Source organism: Trachinotus anak, unplaced genomic scaffold (genome assembly GCF_046630095.1).
Source record: "Trachinotus anak isolate AG129_WGS33_773 ecotype Australia unplaced genomic scaffold, CSIRO_AGI_Tana_v1 ptg000007l, whole genome shotgun sequence".
NCBI lineage: Eukaryota > Metazoa > Chordata > Actinopteri > Carangiformes > Carangidae > Trachinotus > Trachinotus anak.
The window spans coordinates 18,910,658-18,932,472 of record NW_027273858.1 but is presented as its reverse complement, the minus strand read 5'-3'; the positions used below and the strand labels follow the sequence as shown (position 1 = coordinate 18,932,472).

General features: G+C 44.0%; 1 protein-coding gene across 2 annotated transcripts in view; it reads right to left on the bottom strand.

Moving 5' to 3' along the window:
* The window catches only part of unc5b (unc-5 netrin receptor B), a 50,014-nt gene extending 42,110 nt beyond the window's left edge, over window positions 1–7,904 (bottom strand). For both annotated transcript variants that reach the window (XM_071481232.1, XM_071481233.1), the window contains exon 1: window positions 6,939–7,904. In XM_071481232.1, coding sequence (XP_071337333.1) covers window positions 6,939–7,026 — 88 coding nt within the window. In that variant the 5' untranslated portion in view covers window positions 7,027–7,904. The remainder of the gene's footprint in view (window positions 1–6,938) is intronic.
* Window positions 7,905–21,815: the final 13,911 nt, after the last annotated feature.

Here is a 21,815-nt window from a genome sequence, read left to right as displayed (position 1 = left end):
TCATCTAAGCGGAATGGCGGGGAGAGGTGAGCGTGAGGTCGGCTGTTGAGCCCATCTGGTCAGCAGCAGGTAAGAGGCTTGAAACACACACCCGCTGACACACTTCATGCGTGTGTGAGCTCATACACTTAAATCTAACCTTAATTACATGCAGGTACATCTGCCACATTAAACCAGACGCCGTCCCCGTCCCGTCACTCCTTCGCACATGGCGCTCATTTGAAACGATTTTGAAACTCTTCCGCGACTGACGTCTGGTGGCGTTTTGTGGTGTACACTGTGTATACACCTGGCACGGTGGCTGTACCGGGAAGAAAAACCAGGTCTCCTCCTGTGCAATCAGAACGGCTGCCAGAGTAGAGAGAGATGGGTGTGTATGAGAGCTGTGTGCTGATTGAGAGGGGGAGCGTGACCCCACCGTGACCCATGCAGAAAAGGGAGTAAAAGCGAAGCAATACGGCTGACTTCCCATCCACGTGCACCCACCGCACATAAACACCCACACCGAACACACAAACCGCGCCAGGAGGAGCCTGTCAGCCCTTGATTAAGACCTGCATCCAAGGCGAGAACAGAATCTTTACTGTGTGCTTGGAGGCTCCCAGTCAAAGCCTCTGGAGGAGAAATAAGAATTAAGTCCTGGAGCTGAAGACGGGCGGTGGAATTAAAGGGTGGACGAGGGCAGATCTCATTCTTTCACTCCTCTCTTTGCTATGGTTGTGATCCAAGAGTGTCTGAGCAGAAACAGGGATTATAACCCCTACTGCGTGTGTTTGTATGTGTCTGCATATGTCTCTGGGATGAAGCTAGATACTGCACGGCAGGCAGACCTTTCCCTTAAGCACGTTCTTTAAAGCTCGAACTGACAAGAGGAGAGGAGAGGAGAGGAGCAGAAAGACAAGGAAAGAAGAGACGTGAAAAGGAAAAAGAAAGAAGGAGAGGGAAGTAGAGGAAAGGAAAGACAAGGATCGGGCAGGAGCGGTCTGGATGCGCCCTTTGTTCACCTCTGATTAAGAGGCCAATCACTCTCCATTACTGACAGGGGCAATGAGCTTAAGAGACAAACATGGTGATTTAACTCCACAACAGTCACTACATTAAATAACACAGCATTGCACTGCTGACATGCAGCCAATCACATAAGCCCCACTCCCTGCATCCGACGCACACTCACAAATACACTCATTAAGCATCATTCGCTGTGATTGAAAACACATGGGAGGGAGGGAAGAAAAAAAAAACTAAGTTGTTTGAAAGTCCTGCTGTTGCCTAGCTGCACACCATGCAGACAGAAGGACGCAGGATCATTTCCGTCGCCTCTCTCTGCCGGAGATATGTGCACATACGCTCAATACGCCTGTTTCTCCGGGGAGGTCTGTGTGTCATTCCCCTACTTTAGACACACCAGCTGCTCAGTGTGTGCGCTCTGCGGTGTTAAGAGCCCCTTCCCACCTCGCACAAGCCCCCGGTGGCACCCACATCCACTTACTCGCAGGCATGACAAAGCTCCCCTCGCTCCCCTCCTTTACCTACCCACGACAACCCAAACACCCCCCACATTCATAAGTACCCTGGGGGCAGATGGGACCCTAATAAGCGTTACACTCGGAGAAATGGGATTCTTCACAGTGGCTTCTAAAGAGCAATTCCCAAACTCCACCAGAGAACTGGCTGGAAAAAAAAAAAAAAAAAAGATGGAGGGAGTGAGTTATGGTTGACAGGGGTTGCTATATGTGAGGGTATAAAGCTATAAATACGTCTGATGGGCAACTGAAGGAAGAGGAAGGGGAAATGGGGATAAGTGAAGGCAATTTATTAATGTGGATGTGTGGGAATGTAGCGTTGTACGCCAATTTCACAAAAAGACGTCAGAGTAAAACTAACTGCCATTGCCTTCTCTAATGTGGCACATTTCCCCTGATGGTGGAAAGTGCATTAATAACACATTTTAAGCATAATTTTCCTCCAGTTAGCCAGGCCCACGTGACACACTCTGATACAAACAGACACAAACACAAGCATTAACAGATTGGCTGTGGTCTAAGCTCTGAGTGGACTTGGCTCAACTGCCTTTTGAAGACAAAAAAGCCTCTGCTAAGAAGATGAGGGGAATCTACATGGCCTGAAAAACCCTTTATTTTTTTTTTTTTTAGTTGAGGACACACGCAGAGTGTTGGACCACAGCACAGCCAATCAAATGCTGACACTGCCTATGATCTATGGACCTCAGAGCAGCCACTTTTACCAAGTGTGTCGGCGATATGTGTGTGCTGGTGTGTGTCTTAGGGTAAGGAGGGGGGGTTTATTCTGGATCTGACGCTACCCCCCGAAGTGAATCCTGATCCTATTGGTCACGATGCTCAGAGTGCTGCTGAGATCTTAAATGAAAATTCCTGCACTCACTCACTCCTCCCAACTGACCTAGCAGGTCTTCCACCATTATACACGTAAATCATCAGAGGATGTGTGGGTGGGTGTGGGTGTGGGTGGGTGGGTGTGGGTGTGGGTGGGTGGGTGGGTGGGTGCTGTCCTTTTGATGTCAGATGTCACTGAGCATGTCTTAGCATATCAATCAGTGAGTGAATCGGGGTTTTGTTTTTTTTAAACATGCAGATGTGGTGTTTTCCTGTGCATGAGAGGTTATGCAACAGTAACACACCTCCTCTAAAGAAGCATGCACGCACACTCATGCAAGTGTAGCTCTTGTTGAAGTTGTATATGTGTGTGTGTGTGTGTGTGTGTGTGTGTGTGTGTGTGTTCTGATGCTGACCCCCTCTACCCCACACAAAGGGGCAGAAAAGGCTCTCTGGAGTCTGCTATTCATCTAAAGCACAATGGAACCCCACAGAGGTTTTCTTCCTGTTTCCCTGTCCACCCCACCCATCTCCCCCCACAGGGCAGGATGGAGGGGCAGGGGGTACCCTGTCCTGCCGGCCCAGCAGCGACTTCAGCTCCCATCTGCCACCGAAACTCTCCCTCCTCCACCCTTTGCATCCATCCATCCCCCTCTCTCACTCAACTTTTTTTTTACTCCACTCATTGGCCATTTAAAGACCCACGCCGAAAATCCTATGTTTCATTTAGAAGCATCACCTTCAAAAGTCATAGACAGAATTAAATGAATTTTGCTATAAAAAAAAAACCACTCGTCCGACCTTGGGATAAACAGCTCGATCAAAAACACTTTTTAAATTCCAAACATCAAACGCTTTAAATGTTTGGATTAAATTGAAAGATTCCTGTATTTTACCAATCTTTTCTACGAACGTGTGCAGGTAGGAGAGACCATCTGGTGCGAGATAAACAAGACATTTTTAACCAGAATCCAAGACGGCGTCACATTATATATTTAAATAGCTTCACTTGATGATAATTATGTACAGAATTTCTGAGTGCTTCTTGAATCACACACAGTTTGAATTAGTTGGCATGCTCTACAAAATCGATCCAAACGTTATTACCCCACATCCTAAATACCTCGGGAGCATATTTTCTTTGCAGGGCAAAATAATGACCTGTGCTTAAAACTATATTCATCTCAGGTCTGCCAATCTCTGCTCGAAACTTTCCCCTGCTACTAATTTCGTTTACCATTCTTTATAGTCAGCGCCCTCCTCCATTTACCTCGCTGTTTCGCCCTCCTACAGAGCCCTTGCTGTTTGCTGCAGATTTATGGTCCAATCTAACATGCACAGTATTGGCAAAGCATTAAACATGTCTACTCTTAATACTGTGAGCTCTCTCCATCGATAAGAGCCTTAATAAAAACATCCCCCTGGTGGATTTGTGTCTCTTCTTCACTTTCCGCCCTCCACCTCCCTCCTCCACAATATCCTCCTCTCTTAACCACTGTTTCTTCTGCGGCTTTGCCAGCTTTAACCTGGTCCTGCTGCACATCACCTGCCTCCCTTCTAACTCTCTCCCACCTACTTCTCCCCCCATCCCCACATGCACTGTCTCGTTCTCCGGCCTGTGCCAGAAGTTTAATGACGCTTGAATGCCACTGCTATGGAGTTTTCTTCTTCACTCTTTTCTCATAAAGGATATTTAAAAGCCATGCGCTGAGATCAATCTATCACAATGTGTCTCTCACAGATTCATTCCTCTTCCATCTCCTCTTTCTGTTTTTTTTCTCCTCGTCACTTTCAGATGGATAGCGTTACCCTGCGTAACCCCTCCTCTTGTTTGGTTCACACACATCCTCTGCAGCAGCCCCCGACTGCAATTGGCACACTTGCTCTAACTGCCACTCTTTTATCCAGTCTATAAATGGCTATTGGTGCCCTAAAATCCTTCACTGCCCCCTGTAGCCACCCGGGTCAGTTACGCCAATAAGAGCTGAGCAGCTGCTCCCCTCCCACCTCTTTCTCCTTGAGAATTTGAGCATCATAAGCACATTTTAAATATTAACAAAGACCACTTTGCACATATGAATAATACAGCAGAGAGGGCAGTGGCTGGCCAGCGATCCCATCCCCTGCCGCCTGACGGTCATAAAACTAATGCACTGCTCCAGGACAGAATGTGGCCTGCTTGGGTCTGCCAGCAGGACCTGCCTGAGGAACAAGTCTGGCCTGTGGCCTGGCCCAAACAGAGCTGTGTGTCTGTTTATTTATCATGGTGGCCAACCACCTGTCCAAATCTCTGCAGATGCAACAGCCTGGCAGCACTTTTGTTATGACTACATGTTTCAGAGACACTTTAATCTAATCTGACATCTCAATCTGTTGAGCGTCTTTGAAGCCAAATCTACTTTGGTGTTTGTTTGAGGTTAGCTTTGTCGCCACATTCCTTTCTTTCCCTGCATCTAAAAAAAAAAAAAAAAAAAAAAAAATCACATTGAGGCTGTTGGAAAATGGCAGAATTGTGGCCAAACTGTGTCGCAAGGCAACAAATATTTCAGCAGCCTTTCGCTTGCACACATATAATATTAAAGAATGCGAGTCTCCTTGCATCCTCTGCGCTGTCATTCAGGAGCAAGAGGATTCCCACACTTAACGCAGACGAGACGGCCCATCCTCAGAGAGTGTCACTATTCATCCCGTCCTCTCAGGGGGTGTCTGACATGCTACGCTCCCTAACTCTGAACACTCGGCTGCCCCTTCGCTCCCCTCGCTCCTTGCTCTCCTCCTGCCTTGACCTCCTGGGCTGGACACGGGTCTGTTGCCCCCCCCCCTCAAAGCTCCACCGAGCACCTGGTCGTCTCCGTTTAATCCCGATGTGTCACAAACAGCGCGTAAACACACTTCCCGTATGTCGGTTTCCTAATTCTGATGAAGTCATGAATAATGACACATGCAGAGAGAGAGCGGGGGCAGCGGGGCAGTCGCTCCAGACAGGCGCTCCTGGCAGTCCTGGTAATGAGTGTGTATGTCAACACGGAAAGAGGAGCTCCACAGCAGAAATGTGAGCTCAGCACATCAAGAATACAGGAGGAGCCAGGAGGGCTGAGGTGTGTGTGTGTGTGTGTGAGAGAGAGAGGATAAATGCAATCTGTCTGTCCCATCATGTTTTCCCTAAATATATCTTCTCTCCCAGACAGAAACTTTGCTGGGGCACACTGAGCTATTGTCCCCGGATGCCCCCCCCCCCAGCCCTGCAATCCATGACTGTTTATATCGACGTGTCTCATTTCTCATGCAAGGATTTCAGAACAGTCCACAATTTTAATAAACGTAAGCTGCTTTTCTGCTCTGACTGTTCGGAGAATAATACATGCACAGGACCTTGGGAGGTGCAGCGGGGGTTCTTATTGGCATTCAAAGACCTGGACAGACAGCCAGCGTGTCCCTCAAAAGATTACAGCTGTCATTAAGTAAAAAAAAAAAAAAAAACTAAAAAAACAGCGGACTTCTTCACCAGACGGTCAGATTGATTTATTTGAGTGGTCTGTTAGCAAAGCTTGTGCAGATTCTGCACTCATTGTTGTCCACATTGTTCTTTTTTGTCCTACTGTAAACCGAGTTTAATCCACAATCCTCTAAACCCTCAGATTTCTGCCTTGTATTTCAATCTGATCTGGCAAAGGGAGGAGGAGGAGGAAAATGTCCGGGCTACCGACAGGCCACACCAAGGGAAACCATGAACCAGGCGCTGGAGATGGGCAGAGTCACCTTGGCGCTCCGGGTCTCGTCCCATCAGCTGACTGACAGCGACCTGCCCCAGGTGCCAAGTGACTTCATCTCTTTGAGAGGGGGCTGCGCTTTGATGGCGTTAACACTGGGCAATTCACTGATCAAAGCCCGCTCTGTTCACACTGCGATCCCATGCCCAGTAAAATCACGATTCGGACAGTAGAAATGGTTGATGATCAGCCGAGCGAATTCAGTGTTTCAAAAACAACTCGTACACTCAGGCTTAAAACAACTGTCGCTATATTTAGATGCTGTATCTTGAAATGAGAAAAAAGAAGAGTCTCTTCCCCCGGAGCACACGAAGTGCTGTGTCTTACTTTACACAAGGCTTTGCGTCTTCTTCTTGGAGAGGCCAAGAAGGCATGGAGCAAAACTTTAATTACTCCCTGCGCACCGGGGGAGTTAGGTTTTTCCGCTCGGGGTGGAAAAGAGTGGTGTTCAGAGCTCGGGTCTGAAGCTGAAGACTCTGCTGAGGGTGAAGGAAAAGTGCTGGTCTGCACGTCACCCCAGACCCCTGCTCTGTCACAGGCAGGCAGTCCAAGACACGGTGCTTTATTCATCCACATGGAACAAAGGTTGTGGTCTGAAGGTGACTTTGAGGTGTTTATAGTACAAGTAGAAAGTTGAAATATGTTTTCGTTATTTAACTTCATCTGGTCAAAGTAATAATATATTTTTTTAAAAACTCAGTGTGTGTCTGTGCGCACATGTGAGTGTGTGTTTTGTAAATACTGTGCCATGTCACATGTGTACAGTATCTGACAGCGGTGAGAGTCCAAAGTGATCTTTAATGTCAGAACTTACCAGTGCCAGACACGACATATCCCCCGAACAGGAGGAGAAGAACCAGAGGACCGAGACCTTGGTCACGCTGCGTCCGAACAGAGAGCATCTTTTCCGGCTACGCCGTTGCGAAACGTCGCGGGCTGTCCACACAGGGGTAACCTGCGGCGCTTGTGGCTCTTATCCTTAGCAAAGTCTTAAACGGTGAAAAGATTCACAAGAGAGGCTGAAATACCAGCAAACTGATGTCGGGTGCAGTTGTTTAGGCAAATAGTTCACTCTTGACGCAAACAGGCTTAAAACACATCCATCACCAAGCAGCGTGTGAATGTCTGAGAAAGACTGAAAGGGTGTAATTTCCGCCCTCAATCAAAGTTTTGAAGAGGTCCGTGGGTATCACAGCCTGTGAATATGAAGAATCAATTGATGGGGTCTATTCCTGGTGGATTTCATTTCCAGCTCTACTTGTACCCGGAGCCAGGAGCGCAGAGGTGCCGAAAAAGTCACCGAAAAGTTTGACGCATCGCTGCTGTGAATGAAGAGGCTGGAGGACACACGAGAGAGTCCGACTCCCAGCAAACACAAACTTGGTTTGCCACAATACAAAGCCAGGACCACGGGGTGATGCTGTCAGAGAGCCGCACACTGGACTCCCCGCCCCCGGGCGCCTTGTCTCGTCCCTGTCCGCAAGGTGTAAACAAGAACACGGGGATCAACGCGGAGCTCAGCGCCAGCCTCCGGACTACCAGTCCCCGCCTGGCCAATCATACACCATCCTCCTCCTCTTCTCAGAGTGAAGGCTGAACAAGTGAAGGTAAACTAGTAGCAAGCGAGGAGGAAATAGATGGGAGGGGAGAGACAGAAAACCCGGACCCTAGAGCGCACAGCAGCGCTCTGGATTCAGCAGGAGCAACCAAGGTTTAGCTGCAGGGAGATGAGCTTCAGTTTATGAGTTTCCTGTCTATCTATCTATCTATCTATCTATCTATCTATCTATCTATCTATCTATCTATCTATGTTATTCTCAAATCTGGAAACTTCAAATGAAATAACTGACAAGTCCCTTTCCTTTGCTGTAAATATGAATAGTCTGTGGACAGCACTCTTGACTCTATAAAAGCAGTCCAGCGGCACCAGTCTCGGTTTATGAGAGCATATTATTTCCTGTCAATCCATCCTCCCTGCATCCCTGGAACACATTTTACTCCCCGTGGCCACAAGAGAGCACCCTTTCATAAACGAGCCTGTCTCCAATGAGGAGGAGGAGGAGGAGGAGGAGGGCTGACTGGATCCTCTGCAGCACTCTTCATTATCAAAGTTGTTTCCCTGAGTGACTGGATGCTGCTGATCGTGTCTGATTGGTGAGTGGACACCACGGGGAGGGTGGGGGGCAAATGAGGAGGGGAACGTTTCTTTGGAAGCTTTAATGTTGATTGTTTTTTTTGTTTTTTTACCTCCAAAGCTGTGACTGAGCAGGTAAGAACAACTAAAGACTTCAGCTTCCCAACCGTGTTGTGTTGTTAAGCAGGTACTTTATGTCTATGTCTTCAGTTGCTGCACAGATCAGCTGTTATTTAAAACAGGGGCTTGGGCGAATTTGATGTTGTTTGCCTGTCTTGTCTCTTCACCAGTGGAGACAAACACTGATCTGTGAGCTGGGAACACGTCACTTTCTGCGCCCCTAAGATTTCCCTGCGAGACACCCACACAACACCGCATTATATACAGCAACAGATCTATACAAATGCCTTCACTAACTAGGCATATGATGTACAGATGGGGGAGAAATTCAAGGATATATACGGGTGGAGAGTCATAACAAGTACAGATGCACAAGGGCTCATTAAATGGTTTGATGAGGAGGATGCAAATCAGAGGCCTTCACAGACCAGACCTCAACCCAGTTGAAACAACAGTGCACACCAGCACCATCATAAAAAACAGGGTGTTTATCCCTCTGTTAGAGCCCCACAGACTCTGAGAATCTACGCCAAGGAGCGTTGAGGCTGTTTTAGAAGCTTAATGTTGGTTTTTCCCTTTATTTGTCTATATCTATATATGTTATTTTATCTGGTGATGATGAGGATAAAAAACAATACTCTCTATGAAAATGTCACAGATTATTACCTCCTGCTTTTGTACTACATTACTCTCTGTGGGCCTTATCTCTCTGACTCATACAGTGTCTAACGTTTATTCCTTCTGTTGCTGAGTCACATTGATGGTCAGTAAGAGGAGGGTTTATCCTGGCACGATTTGCACCTTGAGATTAAATTACCACTCGAGTGTAAACTGCTCAAGATTAAATAAGAGACTTAAGAGTAAAACAGAGCGAAGCCCAGAGTTTTAAGCATGGGGCGAGGCTGTCAGAAAGCCAGAATGTACACACGCTCGCTGCTGAGCCCAAAGCGAGGCCCTTCTCTAAGACGTGACAGTATCTGGCAACAGAACAGCATTGCTGCACTTTGCTCAAATCCAACATCAAAGGTCATAATCCATCCGGACAAGTGATGACTCCCAGTGCCTCCCCTCCTCTGATGACAATTATGCTGTTTCCTGGAGCACAGAATACATTCAGGATTATTTATTTATTCTCCAAGTCCTTATTGTGACTGGCAAAGAGCTGCAGAGGTGGGAGGAGAGTGACGGAGAGAAAAGGGACACTGGTGGAGACAGTGAGAGCGAGAGAGGTTATGCGTGAAATGGAGTTCGCAGGTTGTGTTTGAGACAGATTTGCCTCCTGAAGCTGCAAATGCATTTTCTGTTTACATGTCTCTGCATGCCGTACTTTCTGATTGTGTTTCTGTGCCATTTTTACTTGTCTCTTCTTTCATATAATAGCCCTGTACTCAACATCATAAGTCCACTGCGTATATACTTACACAACATTATCCCCAGTCATCTTCAAATCTTGTCACTTAGCAGTAATTTGATGCACTTTGAAACGAGGAGCTTGTTCAACGGTTGTTATGTGACTGACTTTGGCAGCACGTCTACCTTGATGAGGTCATACAGGATGTAAACACTCTGCAAGCTCTAATTAGACAATTTGCCTCTCTCTTCCCTTTCCCCTAATTATTACTGGGCTGATGACAACATTGAACTCGCCATTAGTTATTATTTTGTTCTGCCCTTTGCTTAGACTAATTGAAGATATAAGTCAAGGACACCCAATGGAAAACTAGAGAGGGAAACTGGGGGAGAGTAGAGCCATAATCAAGTGGGATGGAACTCATATGTGGTGCACCATACAGAGGCTGAGACAATGAGAAAGCTAGGCCTATTATTAAAGCATAATAGGTTATCCGCCGAGGACTGTTTAGCGCCGCTGACTCTCCGTTGCTTTGTGTTGCAGGCGTGACATAAAAAGGATCAAGCTGCCTATCTCTGTAAAACAGAGGGGGCCTAAAAATAGGAGGCATGCTCTAGAAGTTGCTGTGGAGATAATTGAATATTATTTTCAGGAATGATTAAGTTGACCTATCCAGTAGACTAATTATTTCTTGCAGGCCAGAGGAGAACTTGTTTAATAGAATTTGGTAGCAGTGAATAAGGCAAAATAAAACAGCCAATCTACAGGGTTTCTGCTCACCGAGAAAACATCATCCATGGAGTGATAAATAACACCAGTCATTACAGTTTGGTGTGGGGGGGATGAACACAGATTTATCTTTTAAAACTGGTGTTTTGTAAGTTTCTTTGGAATGTTTTCAGGTCATCCAAAATCACATAAACCCCTCATATTTTCTTACTAAATTCCTATAAGCTGTGTAAAAAGTTCCTGTTTTATGTGCCAAGCTTTTAAGCAATCCCCCTTCACCACTATGGAATCAAGGTGAATGAAATTTCCTTAGTGCTGCTCAAAGTGTTGAAAAATTTGTTTCAGAAAGCAGTGTCCTTGTTACTCTGGACCAGTGGTGGAAAGTTGCTATCGTGCATTCACTAAATGTATATGGCAGCTTTAGTTACATTACATATGAGTATTTCACAAACATAAACATATAATCAGCTTATAAAATATACATCACAAGCTGCAACAGAAAATTCTGTTTACACATTAAAGCACTGATAATGATATAGTGATACAACATATATGAAAATATAACAATAAAGGCGATAATACACAAGTACTTTAAGTATAGTTTTTGGCTAATATGTCTGTACTTTTACCTCAGTAGGATTTTTAATGCAGGAGTATTTTCACAGTGGTATAGCTGCTTTTACTTACATAAATGATCTGAATACTTCTTCTATCCAGGCTGTGATACAACCAATGAAAACTTCAGAAATTGTTATTTAATTTATTTATGATTTTTTTTGGACAACCTTGAATCTTCATGAGTCTTTTCAGCAGAAGTACACAAAATCCACAGCTCCAATATTTGAGTCGCAGTATAGATAAATAAGAATCCAATACAAGTGATGTTGTTCAATCAATTTTTTGCTTGAGTTGAAGTTCTGGAGGACTTGCTTTTAAAAATACTTAAGTATTCAAAAAGTAAATTTTTTTATGTCAACACGTTGTATTGTTCCACATTTACAGAACCTAATGACTCTGAAACAACCTACTGAATGAAATGACTGTAGAACCTGTAGAATAAAAAGCTCGCAGAACAAAGACGATAGAAATGGACATAAAAACACAACTGAATCAACAAAAGCAGCTGTTGATGTTTTCATATTTCTTTTTTTTATTTTATTGTCGACTGTTTTGAAGTTTGGTTGTGGTAAACACAGCAAACATTTAAAACGAAAATCTTTCTTTGTTTCTAAAACTTCATACACAGGTCTCAGATCAGGCCGTGGTCTCTGGTGGCTAATCTCCTGCCTCATCTTTATCTAACGTAGCCATTGTTACGCTGACAGGTTCAAACTGAACTGTTAAAAAATGCAGCAGCACAACATGTATGACAGTGCTGGAGTTGGCTGTGGTTTTTCTCCTGTGATGACACAGTGTGTGGTCTATCCCAATTTTTCAAAATAAAAGAAATTTCATTCCACTGATTAAATACTCTGCTTCAAAGTCACGAGTACTTCATAGAAATGTAGTGGAGGCAAAACTACAATATTTGTCTTAAAGTGTAGTGGAATAAAAGCAATAATAAACTGAAAATATACTTTCAAAATATACTTAGGTACAGTACTGAAGTAAATGTACTTTGTTACTGTCCACCTCTGCTTGTGAGTTTTGCTCACCTTGTAGACACCTCAGTAAAAACTCAACTAGCCAGGAATCAGTTGTGTTTGATGTCGTGTGACCATGTGCAGATTGAGTAGTTATGCCTAAGATTGTTAGGGTGTTTGTATATGTGCATACTGTATATGTCCGTGTGTGTGTGTGTGTATGTCCCTGTCGGTGTGCATTGACTTCACCTGTCCTCCACCACTGTAATCCCTGGGTACACCTGGGCCTTTGGGCTTCAGGGCTTTTAGCAGATTGCATGTGTCAGACTTAGGACAATTATACTGATTGTTGCCCTAGAAACTCTGCTCACCCTCTGTTTCTGGGGGGAAAAAAGTTAATAAAATTAAAGGTGACAGAACAATGTGGAAAATGTGAGAATATGTCTGCAAGCTGCTTTTAATATACATCCAGCTCTACCAACACTAGAAGAGCAGCTCAACAAACAAATCAAAAGGGTTTTCATATGCAGAAAGGTCACTTCTGTCACAACCTGGTGAATTAAAAACTTTTTTCTGAAGTTTATTTCAGCTTAGGACAGGTGATCTACATGTAGACCTTACATAAGTCAATAAAATCATGTTGTTTGTTTTTGTTCATCAGCTGCAAACATCACAGCACAGTGGATGTGATTGCTCTGTTGGAGACCAAATTGTACTTGTTTATATTTAGGAAAGAAAGAAGGCTTAAAGTTCCTCTCAAGAAATGTTTTAAAGTAAGTAAAAAATACTCTGCTGTAATTATTTTGTTAACATTGTTTTCCCAAATAAAAAGTGAAAAAAGGAAAACTGGGGCTGGAAGTACATTTACGCTTACTTCCTCATGGAGACTTTCTCAATCAGGCCTTGAGCCCTGCCCACCACCGCTGCTTGCACTAGGTTGACAGGGGAAAGAGCAGAGGTACCAAGATGGTTAGTGGAGAAAACATCGAAGAGACTCATTGTTAATGGCTGTGCTAATGCTAACTCTCGCTCTCTGTACTGAAAAAGTGTCAGTGACTGGTGAGAGAGCAGAGCATATCAAGGTGGTTAGTGGAGGAAACACTGGAGGTTTAGTAACTGGCAGTGGCTGACACAGTGTTGGTTGGTCGTGTTAATGTAAAGTCTTGCTCTCTGTGCTGACAAGGTTTTGCATTTATTTTAACCCCCCCCCCCCAAAAATAAAAACAAACAAACAAACAAACAAAAACAATGAAACCCTGGCTGTCTGAATCCATTTTTATGAGTCATTGGTTCACTGCAGTTCCAAGGTGGAAGTACACAGCCATGGCGTGGACTGCTTATTTCAGAGGGGTTCTTTAAGGCTCCTCTTATTCTATAATGGCCATGATCAGACTGAGAACAGCAGACCGAGGAGCAACATGATAGTCATTAGGGCTGAATGCTTGCATGAGTGCAGAGAGAGAAACCAGTCCCTGAGGAGAAAACAACTGGTTTGCATCTCATCTCTGTCAAGATAAGAGATTCGACTATAAGGTGCACACATGAGAGATCCTCCAGTAGAAAGTGAGAAGCATGTAACATTAGGACACGGCTGTATCTCACCAGCTATAGATGATATCGAGTGTGTGTGTGTGTATTATCATTGTCTTATTTAAACACACAAAAGAGAGGAAAAGGTTTTGAAACACTGTAAGTGTTTATACAGTGTGAGCTGGTAGAAACTGAGAAAGGGGAAGATGTTATTAGGTGGTAGGACTCGGAGCTGCAGTGAAGAGTTGGTGTGAACACTAATTAAACATAACATCTGTTGGAAGTGTCTCACTGGCAGCTTTGGAGCTGACAATCAAATCATCAGCTATTAGAAAAGCTACAAGGTAACTGTTGTTATATTGAAGAAACCACATTTATTTGATTGACTGGAGGGGAAAGAACACATCGCACATGCTGAACCCTGAAGAGTTTCTCACCCACTGTGGGCCTTTGTAGGTAATGTCTCGGTTTATTAGTCCTGATATGAACTATAAAGCCTAATTTTGTTTATGACGAGGGGCATCAGGGCATTGTAGAGTCATGATATTTCATCTGGGAGGCATTATGTACACTTACGATATAATATTGGCTGCTCAGCACATCTACTACTACTAGTCAAGTCCAGACTTTAGAGCAACATTACAGCTTCATTTCTGTATGTACCTGTGTGTGTGTGTGTGTGTGTGTGTGTGTGTGTGTGTGTGTGTGTGTGTGTGTGTGACTGTGCAGGTGTGTGTGGTTTATGTGTCTAGATTAATGACCACTGGCACAGGAAATGCCACCGACTAGAGTTGTACACAAACAGCTTCTAGTTTTGTGACGATACAGGGAAACGCCTCCGGGTGGAAACATGACTTTTTCTGTCCTCCGTTACTCCCTCCGTCCCTCCCTCTCTTCATCATCCATTGCTGCTGTTCACCTGTGCCACCTCACTAATGATTGCTCAGCGACCATGAGTCGACCATGCATCATTTACCAGGAGTTCCAGAGAGGCAGCGAGAGAGAGAGAGAGAAGTAAAGGGAGAACCAGAAGGAGAGGATGAGCATAAGGGGAGAATGAGAATGAGGGGAGACGTTGACAGAGGTCCAGACACAAGGAGACAAGCATGTGCTACAAAGGTAGTGTAAAGGGAGAAGGCAAGAATAGGCTGCAGGGGACCAGGAGGGCCATTTTATTAATCACAGCCTTGATCTGGTGGGAAACGCTGACAGCTCTGGATGGAAATAATACTCAAGAGTTGCCACTGCTGCAATTCTGCCTGCCACAGAGAATGGGTGGAGACTGAGGCAAAACATTCCCCTGGAAACAAAAAACTATCTTGGCATGATTTGTGATTAATATAATTGCACAATCAGATTATTGGTAGTGAGGCAGAGCAGAATATAGTTAGCATGCTCCGGAAGAGCTGCTCAATATTTGGAGATGTGAGATTTGCAAAAATGAATGTTTGATTTGAAATGTTAGCATCACGACTTTGCAGGGCTGCCTAACGGTGTATTTCTGGTTTCAATAACATTCACATTCATACAGCTGTCTTTGTGAATGTGAAATGAAACAACTGAGTTTTTTTTTCCTTGACACATTTGAATGGTTTTCAGCAGCTACACAACAAAACAAAAGCAGTATTTCACACTTTTGAAAAAAAAAAAACCTGCAAGATGTGGTGACAAAAACAGGAAATATCACCTACTCTAATATCACAGCAATGAATTGTCGAACTGGAAGTTTATTCCACCAAATGCATGATGAGTTGTTCGGCTAGCCTGGACAGGACTTGGTGGCATCCCACGATGCAACACAGCACAGTAGGGTGACATCATGACTTATATCAGCCAGACAAATAAATGTAATATTATGATTCACCACAAAGACAGAGAAAAGTCAATAGAGCAAAGTGACAATTTCTCCATATTGCTCATGCAAGCTGAATGGACACTATTATTAGGTGTCTGACTAGGTGGCCAATCAAGCTGATAATAATAGGTTGGATTTCTGCAGACAGAGGGTGGATAACACAGGAGCTGACCCTGCAGTACAGACAGCCAGTGGTCATCTTATTAGCCTAGAAAAAGCTCAGGTGTGGGTGTGCTTTGTTTGCCTGGACATGGTCTCCCATCATACCAATATCACCTCATTTCTGGAGGTGGGAGCCAACACCGGAGGGAGGGGGAGACGGGGAGGGAGGGACAGTGAGGAGGAGGGAAAGCGATAGAAAATAGACAGAGGGGAAATGGCAGAACTTTTCCAGTGCTAAGGATCTCCGATGAATATGATTGCACTCAACAGTGATAATACAGATCATGTTTGTTATTAGATAGATTAGATAGGATAGAAAAGGTCTCTATGTTACACTTTTCTAGTGTTTTATTTGAGGTTTTGAAATTCATTAAAAGATACATTTGTGGTTCTAAAAACAATGTCTATTATTTTTACATCTCCTCTCTCCTCTCGCTTGGGGCATGGCTGAGAGTGGTGACTGCTTTGTTGTGACATCACAAAGTTACAGAAGTCCTGACAGCTCATTTAAAGTCACAATTTCTGAATGTTCTGAATTTCTGGCTGTGTGCATTTCTCTGTGGACTGAGACTTTGACACTTCCACAGTATTAATATAGAACCTGGATCTGTTTATAATCAAAAAAGACACAGAACTCTTACTTTGAACAATATGGGACCTTTAAATGAATGAATAAAAAATCTCCATAAGAACAGTGTAGTCTGAACGTTTGTCCTTTCCACAAATTTCATGAATGAACATCTGTAAATGGGAATAATCAATGTATTGGCAGGCTGTTGGAGAAACCAGGGACCAGAGGGACAATCACAGGTTCATCTTGTTTCCATGCATATGTTTTTTTTTTTCCTTTTCCCTTTGTGCACTGGGAGTTGAGATACTTTCAGGGATGCAAATCTTTCTTTTTGCAGTCAAATCCATGCAAAGCAGCCAGCTGAGGCTGAACCCACAGAGGCCTCAAATCAGGAAGCAGAGATTATGCAGCATGGCGTAAGGTCATATTGTTGTGTGTTATAAACAGTCAAAGGAGAAAATATGGATACAGATTTTTTATTTTTTTTGCCCATGTTAAGGCCATTTCAGCAGTGCTTTGAAACAGACATTTGAGCCACTTCTAATGCCACATAAGAGAATCAAAAAAGGTTCTCAATAAAATGACAGAGAATTTTTTAAATGTTTGGTTCTTTTCTGTCTGACATAGAAAAAAAACTCTCTCTAAAGAAACAGTGCAGACCAGAGACCAAACAGGGCACCACTTCACAGTAAGGTGGTTCACAACCTGGGATGAAATTAATGAGCAAGTATCGCACCTGCTTACTGGGAACAGAGAGGTTGAAAAGGTGAACATCTGATGTCAGAGGCACATCTGCTCCTCTCATCTTCACCATGATTGTGACTTGAAGGATCACAAGGTGGCGGGTGTTAGTTGGGCAAAAAGCGCATCTCTATGAATTCTGACCTCTTTTGTAGTGCAATCTGACAAAGTTCAACGAAGCCTATAGAAAGTAAGCCCACTATGTGACGAGCAGCGGGGATGGGCAGTCCTTCTCCTGTCACATTTCCTGTGTTCAGGCTTTAAAGCAGCTCCTTCGGCGACTAAAAGAGACAAAGGAACAATCATACAACTAACGCTGTGAGTAAGTGTGCTCCCGGGCTCCCACATTCCCTTTGGAGGGCACACGGCAGCCTTTCATCTCTGCTCCCCTCTGTATCTCTCCTCTCATCTTGCTGCTTTATGTTCTGCTTTCTGAGCAGGGTTCAAACACTGGGGACCAGTTTAAATACTGAAGGTTCCCACTGCAGTGCTCCAGTGAAGTAGAGCATATAGTGAAACATAAAAAGCTCAGGTTTTGTGCTCATCCCGCCCTGTATTTTTTTTTTTTTTAGGCTAACCTCACATTTAAATGAACAGTCTTTCTTTTAATTAAAGGATACAAAGGGCAGTGTTGTTACACTGAATGTTAAGTTTTAAGACAAGGCAAATAAAGGGCAGGAGAGTGCTGGATGGATGCTGGAGGACACAAACAGTGAAACCTAGAACCTGATATTCCTGCACTATGTGATGCAGCTTTCCAAATCCACCGATGAGCGAATCAATACGTGAAAAAAAAGCTAAATAAATGAAAGGAAGGAGGATGCACCTGGGTCGATACACTAGCAGGTGATTGAAAGGAAATGGAAGCCTCGTGTGCACGTATGTGTGTGTGTGTTTAAATCGCGTGCACGTTTGTGGTTACGCTTAAGACCTACATTGCGTGGCTGTGCAGCACATGTGTACTGAGACTTCTTGCTGTGCATCTCGTGGCTGCTGATCTCTTCTTTGCTATCGACGCAGTTAGAATCTTCTGCAGGAAGTATTTTTCAGCAGAGCGGGGAGAGCTCTGTGCTGCAAACAGACCTTCAAGTGCATCAATAAAGAGAAAGAGAGGCCAGGAGAGAAACAGCAGTGAAACACAAAACCCATGTGGCACCCAAAAGCTCCTACAACAACAAAGACGACGTTAGATGAAAGCAAAAGTCCATTTTTCACATTGCAAAAGAATTCCAAAGTGAAACATGTGCTCAATCAATCATTTCATCATTAATTGGATGCTGGCATATTAATCTCTTGCTTCTACAAATACAATTATATGGATTAGGTAAGAAGACATAATCTGCTGTTCAATCCTCATTATGATTAATCCATACTGATTACCTCATTTTAATTAACATAATGAAATACTCAAAATACCCTTTCTGCCAACAGTGAGTGTGATCATTGGTTATGTTTTGTGTAACCTAAAAGCATTGTTATTGCATGTGTGTACATGCGTGTGTGTGTGTGTGTGTGTGTGTGTGTGTGTGCGCGTGGCCCTGTGTTGTGTGTTCTACCTGGGTGACAGGGACGGTCCGCCCGTTGAAATTAGATTATACAATCACGAAAGTCCCAATCAAGGCTCATGCATATTTCATCCCTCCGCCTGGCTCTCATAATTACTTAATTAATTCCCAGCTCTAAAGAGATAGGCCAACCCTAATCCCCCAGCCTCCCCTGGGGCTTCCTGGACTGCTATAGATGTCCTGTCCCAGGATGCACTGCAGCAAAATAGAGGGAGACATCCTGGGCAGTTGTGCGGACTGTCATCATGGAGCTAAATCTGCTCTCTTAGGAGACCGCTCTTCATTCTCCTTATGTAGGTTGGGACTCAGGGTTCTAGCGTCCCAGTAAAGCTCTCAGCTGAGGTTGTGTGCAATCAAGAATGCTTCCATCCCACCAAGAGAAACATTCAACGCCTGCACCCTCCCTCGCGTTTCCTCCCAAAGGAGAAAGAACTGATTCTGGCTGATCTGACACTTGGGAAAATAGGGAGACGTACCGACTTGCATGTTCTTACAAGCAACATGTGCTCAGCCTGTTTTCGCTGCTTCTTCATCTCTTGTTCTTTCAGTGAGAGTAACACGGCATCTCATGCACTCAGTTTGAACTGGAGGCAGATAAGGAAACAAAAGGGAAGCTTTTCTTATGCACTCCCACATAGTTACGTATTTGAATACGACTCAAATATCCAGCAAAACCAAATTTAAACTCCTATTTTGTGCTTTCCTAGACTTCTTTGATTATAACTGTGTCAGCTGATGTTGTAGGAATTAATGACTTTTAATTCTAACAGAGGGAAAATTTTGTGTAAGCCTATAGAACCATTAAGCTGAATCCAACAAGTTTCCTCCGATCTATGGCAAAGTAAAAGGGGCTGCACAGAGAAACAACAGTCACATTAACAGGCATGACTAATGCTAAGACTCATAAGCTGCACAGCAATAATTCCCTTTGGCTTTTAATGTAAAGTCTAATGAACCAGGCCTGAGATTCCTACTGGGCCAGGAGCTACTTAATCACTGATAAATGAATATAAGCAAACATAGCAACACTTATTTAATCACACCTCCACAGCCTGGTGGTGGCAAATAACATCTATTACTGGAATTATGTTGACCCAATATGAGCGCGACCGTGGCCTCTCTTCCCTTGTTCCCATTTGAAAAATGTTCTGTCACTTATTAGGCTGTAATTAGTAACTATCTGTAGAGTCAAATCATTTCTTTATAGGCACGTAACAAATTAATTATACGTCCACTGAGGTACGAAATCACCACAGTTGAGTCCATGTGTCAACACTGTGCAGAGGGACCAGTCACCTGCTGCTGCTATGCTGCCTCTGCACGAGTCCCGACAGCGGGGCTCCAGCAGCCGAGAGTCTCCACTGAGAGGGAGCAGGATAGGAAGGAGAAACAGCGAGAGACCAAAGACAGATTTAAAACACTCCAATCAATCAGTGATTTGACTCTGGGCTAAATCCATGTTGATAATTAGCCAATCAGAGCAGGCTGGGCTGGTGGGAGCTGGCCAGGCAGGTGCCTAGAGGCCCCCGTGGGACCTGAACTGTCTCTTCCCTTCATTAACTCCTCTCGTCCTTTCCCCTTGTCCGCCTGATCCTGCGAGCGGCCGGGGCTGCTGGGTAATTCAGTCTCCAGTCTCCGAGGTGACCCCACGCCGGAGGGCTGAGGGAGCCGAGGAAACAACTCTTCTTTTTAACCTCTCTCTGACTCCCTTTCTCTCTGCTTCTAGGACCACTACCACTGCCTGTCGTTAGCTCTTTGTTAGCAGGGTTGTGCTCAAATGGTCTAAATACCACGACCTTTTTATTTTTTCCTGACCTTCCACCCAGTCTTTAGATATGGAGGTCAAAGAAAAAAGATTGCAGCTCTTCCCTTTTGTATGTTTTATCTGCCCTCTCCTCTCTCTCTGTCTGTCTGTCTGCATAGAAATGCAATTTCCCCTCATCTCACTCTTTGCAGCTCTTTATGGGCTCTTTATTGCCGTTCTTAGCTGATTGCTCATATTTATTTACAACGAATGCAGTTATGAGCTGGAGATGTGAATGCACTGGGCATATAAATGCATTGCTCATCTCCTGTTCGCTCATTTGAATGTATTGCACAGCTTACATCTAAACATTTTTCTTCACTTTTGTCTTCATGACAGCAATTTTGCACCTCCAAGGATCCTCTCTTGGATTAAGATTGTTAGAAACAGTAACTTTATTCCCAAAAAAAAAACAGCAAAAAAAACCCCAAAACAAAACAAAACAAAAAAACATGGAGGGCCCTTAAAGATGAGATACAGTCTTTAATATGTGTCAAAAAAAAGTTGTCACAATACCCAGTTTTAATAAGGGATGTGCAGAGATCCTTGTCTCGCAGAAATTCACCCACCCACGCATGCATGCACACATGCACACACAGTAATCAGCATGATTTCTCATTATGGTTTTGCACATCGCCATTAAAGCTGAGTTACAATGTGATTATTGCCTGTGACAAATGAAGAGGTTATATTCAAACTATTAAACAGCTCATCGCTTTTGATAGGAGACATATATGATCAGTTAAGGTGCTTCAGGCAGAGAAATGCTTCCTGTCTGACTTTGTCTATTTTCCTTGCCTTTTTATTTCTCTTGATCTCTCACTGTAACACCAACCATAGACATATTTATATGTTTTGATTATGTTAATCTGCAATTTTTGAAGCTGGAAGAAGAGAATACTCCAAACAATATCATCAGTTGTTCTCTCTCCCACATCAATGTGAATACAAATGTCTGTGTGTGTGTGTGTATGTGTGTGTGTGCATGCACAAACAAACAAACACTGATAAATAACCAGTAAGAACATGTTTTTCAAAAGTATGTTAATCTGTAGGTTTTGAAGTGCCACAAAGCACAACATGAATTGAAATGATAATGGAGGGATTCACACGTGCACATTATTGCTTTTAGTGCTAGTAATATGAAAAAAGCAGCACAGCTGATGGAGGATTGCGTTCCCGAAATCTGCCACAAGTACCTCTTTTGAGAATATATATCTATCAATATTAAATGCAGGTGAGATGACAGAAGGAGCGAGACATGCACCCACAAAGTACGTGCACGTGCTCGCTGTGGGACACACACACTCACTGATGACAGGTGCAGTGCGCTTCACTGAGCAGCTTTGGTTACTGACAGATTGTGGCAGGTGAGCAGGTCTAAGCAAAGCAACGACTGTCACCTTTAATCTCCCGAATCCACATGCATACGCACACACACACACACAAATACTCCCACCACTGGCACTGCAATATTTTTTTTGCTCCACACCCTGCATGTCTGATTGCTATCCTGTCTGCTGGGGACCAGGACTACCCCAGGGGG